The following is a 3,978-nucleotide window of genomic DNA, read 5'->3' on the forward strand; positions in this document are numbered from 1 at the left end:
GAGTCTGGTTCTGATGCAGTTGCCCCCCTTTGCAGAGAAGGGGACCCGCTTGGGGAGCGTTTGCTCCCCAGCCTACACTTACCGGCGACCCGAGCCCCAGGGTGGCTGAAAGGGCCGCAGCGAGGAGCAGCGAGGCGAGCAGGAGGGCGCAGCCTCTGGGCATCTGCAAGGGAAGGCGGGCGGTGGGGGACGGCGCGGGGAGGCCGGTCTCGGTCCCCAGGGCTCACGTCGGGCGGAGGCTCGGACCCCCCCACCCCCACCCTGCGGGTGCGGGAAGGGCGGCCAGGAGCCGAGGTGCCGAGGACCGAGCCTGGGCAAGGGGCAGAGGCGCCGCGCCGGCCCCAGGGAAGGTCCACCCTCAGGTAGGCGCTCCGGAGAGGGGACGGCGGAGAAAGGGAGTCCGCCTCCCGCTGGGGTCCCCTGGGGCGCGGTACCTTGAGCGGCGGGGCCCGGGGGATCTGCAGGTCCTGGGGCGTCAGCGGGATGTCGGCGGGGCCGCGCGTCCGTCGAGTCGGGTCGAGTAGGGTAGGGCAGGGGGCTCTCAACGCATGGCGCGGCGTCGGGGACACGGAGGCGGGAAGCTCAGGGCGGCCGGGCTCCCTCGACGTGTCAGCGCCCGGAGCCGCCGCCACCGCGATTTATGCGGCGCGTCCGGGGCCGCTCCGCCGCGTCACGGGCTCGGTTCCCGCCCCCCGCGCCCTCGCCGGCCCGAGTGGGCGGGAGGGACCGGAACTCGGTTCCCAAGGGGCGCTCGGAGCGCCTGCGGGAGGGCGGGGACGGCGGAGAGACCCCCGCACCCCGCGCGAGAGCCCCCCGACCCGGCTGTTAGCGGCCCCGGGGCAGCGACGGCACCGCGTCGCGTGCCGCCAGCGGGCCCTCCGCAGCCAGAGACCCTCAATCCAAGCTGGGCGGGTCGCTGGGTCCTGGGCCCCCGGGGCACCCCCCTCGCACGCTTCTGCAGCGGCTGGATGGCGGATTCAGCCTCAGAGCCATCCATTGGGGGGAGGACGGGAGGCCAAAGCTCGCCCAGCTTCCCTGCCTCCCGGTCGGTGCCCAGTGGTCCTCGGGGGCCCAGACCCCGTCTTGTTTTTCTAAAATAGGGCAACTCAGCTAGGGGGGCACTTAGGCTTTCAGTTCCTGGGGGCTGACTGGCTCCCCCGCCTCAGAGCTGTGGGCCCTCCTTACGTCCCTCAGGGGCTGCTGGGCCAGAAGGGGTCCCTGCAGACGTTCCCTTCATGGAACAAATGTGGGTCCTCTAAGTTGACATGGTCTGTCACCAAGACACCACCCGGGGGGACACCCACTGTCGCTGCTTCTCCCTCAGTCTGGGTGAGGGGATTCTGTACAAATCCTGGGTGTGGCCTGTGACCCTAACCAGGGAGAGTTAGGTGGGCACCAGAATCCTGCAGACCCAGCAAGGCAGAAGCGAGGAGAGATGCTGTGACTTCCCAGGGCCAGCAGAGGCATTTAGACAAAGGAGGATGGCACCCCGGATAGCAGGCCCCTGCTTCCCAGCACAGGCTGCGCTGAGACACACGGCCAGCGTTATTATGGGCTCTGTGCGCTCAGCAGTGACCCAGTGAGACACTGTCACCTTGTCATCTTGAAGACAGCCCAGTGTGAGGCAGATAAAATGGGTCACCATTAGAGTAATGGAAATCAAACAGAAAGCATAATTTTATCCTTGCTCTGTGAGCTGGCCCATCTTCCCTTAGAGGCCCTGTTCACCGCCAAACACCAACCTGGGCCTGGTAAGCAGGAAGAGCGAGTCCAGAGAAAACCGAGGCCACAGTCCAGCACGGGCTCATCCACGCGTCCCCGGAGAGGTGTTGCTTCCCCCGGCACCGCACGGGGACTGCGGCAGCAGACGGAAATTACAGTCTAATGGAGACCTGAGTGCACAAAAGCAGTTGTACAAATAACCACTTCATTATCATGAGAAGGAGGTACGTGTATTCAGCGAGCTTGACCTGAAAGGTGAGCAAGATTGGCCAGGTGGGGCCCAGCGCATTCCAGGTGAAAGGGATCACACAGGTAGGCCCCCTTTTTGGTCCTTTTCCCTTCCTCCTTCCTCCCGCCTGGAATGTGGATGCAAGGGCTGGAGCTGAACAGCCATTTTGGGCCACAAGGTGATGACTTTGGATGACAGCAAGACTGAAGGAGCCTGGGTCCCTGGGCTTCTGACCTCCAGGCTTGTTTCCCAACAGAGAGAAATAAACCTTTCTTTTACTTAAGCCAAATGTTGTTTGGAGGGTTTCTATTATATGTAGTTGGAATGACTCCTCACTAATAAACGGTGTCTCACACAAAACAGTCGACAAATATTTGATGAATGAATTAATGAAGACAAATGAGTAAAGGGATGCACACCTCCACTGCTGGTTAGGAGCTAATGGTGGTGAGATGGGCTCACAAAAGGAGGAGGCTTAGAAGAGAGGATGACAGAGGGACACTGCCTACTGATCCTATGGTGATCTCATTACTATGGAAGAAATGAGGAAATGTCTTGACCATCTAACCTTGGCTTTCACTTGACTCCACAAATGTTGCATCCTTGATCCTGCCCTTCCATGGGTTCTAGCTGCTAACCCCAGCCCTACCCACGCCACCCACCCCAGTAGCTCAGTTGTCATGAAAAAAATCCCAGTTGCTCCCTAACGATAGTAGCTTGTTAAGGATCTGGCCAAAGTGAAGGTTGATCTAATGCTATGAACGGTCTTTTGAGTGTATGCATTCAGGTCACCCATATGTCTTCGTTAAAGAATTCACGATACGTGTGAAGATTTGTTTACTTTGTCCATAGGAACAGTCGGTGTTTTTAGTAAGGGTGTGAGCTGAGGAGAAGGGAGAGAGGATGGAGAAGAGAGATAAGCAGTTTGGGGACTTGGGCCGAGAGGATCCCCGCCTCCCTTTCCCAACCCTCGGGGGACCCCTCCTCCCACTTCTCTGAACATCTTGCTGGCCAGAGTCACGTCCAGCCGCACCGGAAGCTGCAAGATGAGGTCTGTAACCATGTGCGGTGCTGGTGCCCCGCTGAAATCAGGGTTCTGAGCCAGAGGAAGGAAGATTGGCTGCTGGCCCTTGCAATCAGCAGGCTGGGCCTCAGGCAGGGCCCCAAGGCAACTGTTTGCAAGGTTGCACACTTTTGTAAGATTTGAAATAAGCTATAAGCACAGTCAGTCCAGACCTGCGTCTTTCTACATCCCTCCCCAGCCGGGATTACCCTAGTGGAAGAAAGTGGTGCTGGGGAGGCCCCAGGCATTTCCGGTTCTCAGGGGAGGTTGGAATGGGGATGCGTTTAGCTGGACCTCGGGTGGGAGGGAAGATTTACCTGGTTCGTGATGGGTGTGTTTACAGTGAGGTGGATCTATCTCACGTACATTTATGGTTGAGGTGCGGCCAGCCCTCGCAGGGTGGGAATGGCTTCCAGGAACACCCCCTGCCCACGGTGCCCACGCCCAGGCATCGAGGTCCGCCCCGCAGAGTTGCTGGCACATCTCCAAAAGCTGGGAGCTGGGGCTGGAATAAGCCTGGGGTCACTGGAGGAAAAGAGAGAGACTGCAGTTCTAAAGGCGCTCAGGCAGGTCTTGACCAGCCGCCACCCTCCGCCACAGTCTCCGCCAGTGTCTTGGGGGCCCTCAGGGCCTCTCGTCAGGCCCACAACCCCACACCAGCAGCACCTCCCGCCCCCAGCACTGCTCCTGGGGCAAGCTCAACTCTTGGGTGAGTGGAGAGGGGGCATGGTGTTTTCCGGGTGGTTCAGCTTTGCTCATCTGGCAAGTCCGGGACTCTTCGGTTTGAGCCATCCTTGCCCGCCACCTGTGCCTCCTGCCCTGCCTGTGGGGAACCTTCCTCTTCCCTAAGCCCACCCTCAGCATCTTCTTTCCCCCAGCTCCCCACTGCCCTGGGCTCTGGGCCAGGAAGTCTCCTCTCCCCAGCCCAGCTCCTCTCCCTTCCTGCTCGCCCCACCCAACCGGG

At 60.5% G+C, this 3,978-nt stretch overlaps 1 protein-coding gene across 2 annotated transcripts in view; it reads right to left on the minus strand.

Annotated features, from left to right (window-relative positions):
* GAL (galanin and GMAP prepropeptide) overlaps nucleotides 1–678 on the minus strand; it is a 6,581-nt gene extending 5,903 nt beyond the window's left edge. The window contains exons 1-2 of one of the 2 annotated variants that reach the window (XM_024748497.1): nucleotides 435–670; nucleotides 83–163 (exon numbers count right to left, since the gene is read on the minus strand). In XM_024748497.1, the coding sequence (XP_024604265.1) occupies nucleotides 83–163 (81 nt within the window). In that variant the 5' untranslated portion in view covers nucleotides 435–670. Of the gene's footprint in view, nucleotides 1–82; nucleotides 164–434 lie in introns of both variants that reach the window. The other variant, XM_024748496.1, reaches the window with a different exon arrangement.
* Between the last annotated feature and the right edge of the window lie 3,300 nt (nucleotides 679–3,978).

Source organism: Neophocaena asiaeorientalis, unplaced genomic scaffold (assembly GCF_003031525.2).
Source record: "Neophocaena asiaeorientalis asiaeorientalis breed wild unplaced genomic scaffold, Neophocaena_asiaeorientalis_V1.1 scaffold43, whole genome shotgun sequence".
Taxonomy (NCBI): domain Eukaryota; kingdom Metazoa; phylum Chordata; class Mammalia; order Artiodactyla; family Phocoenidae; genus Neophocaena; species Neophocaena asiaeorientalis.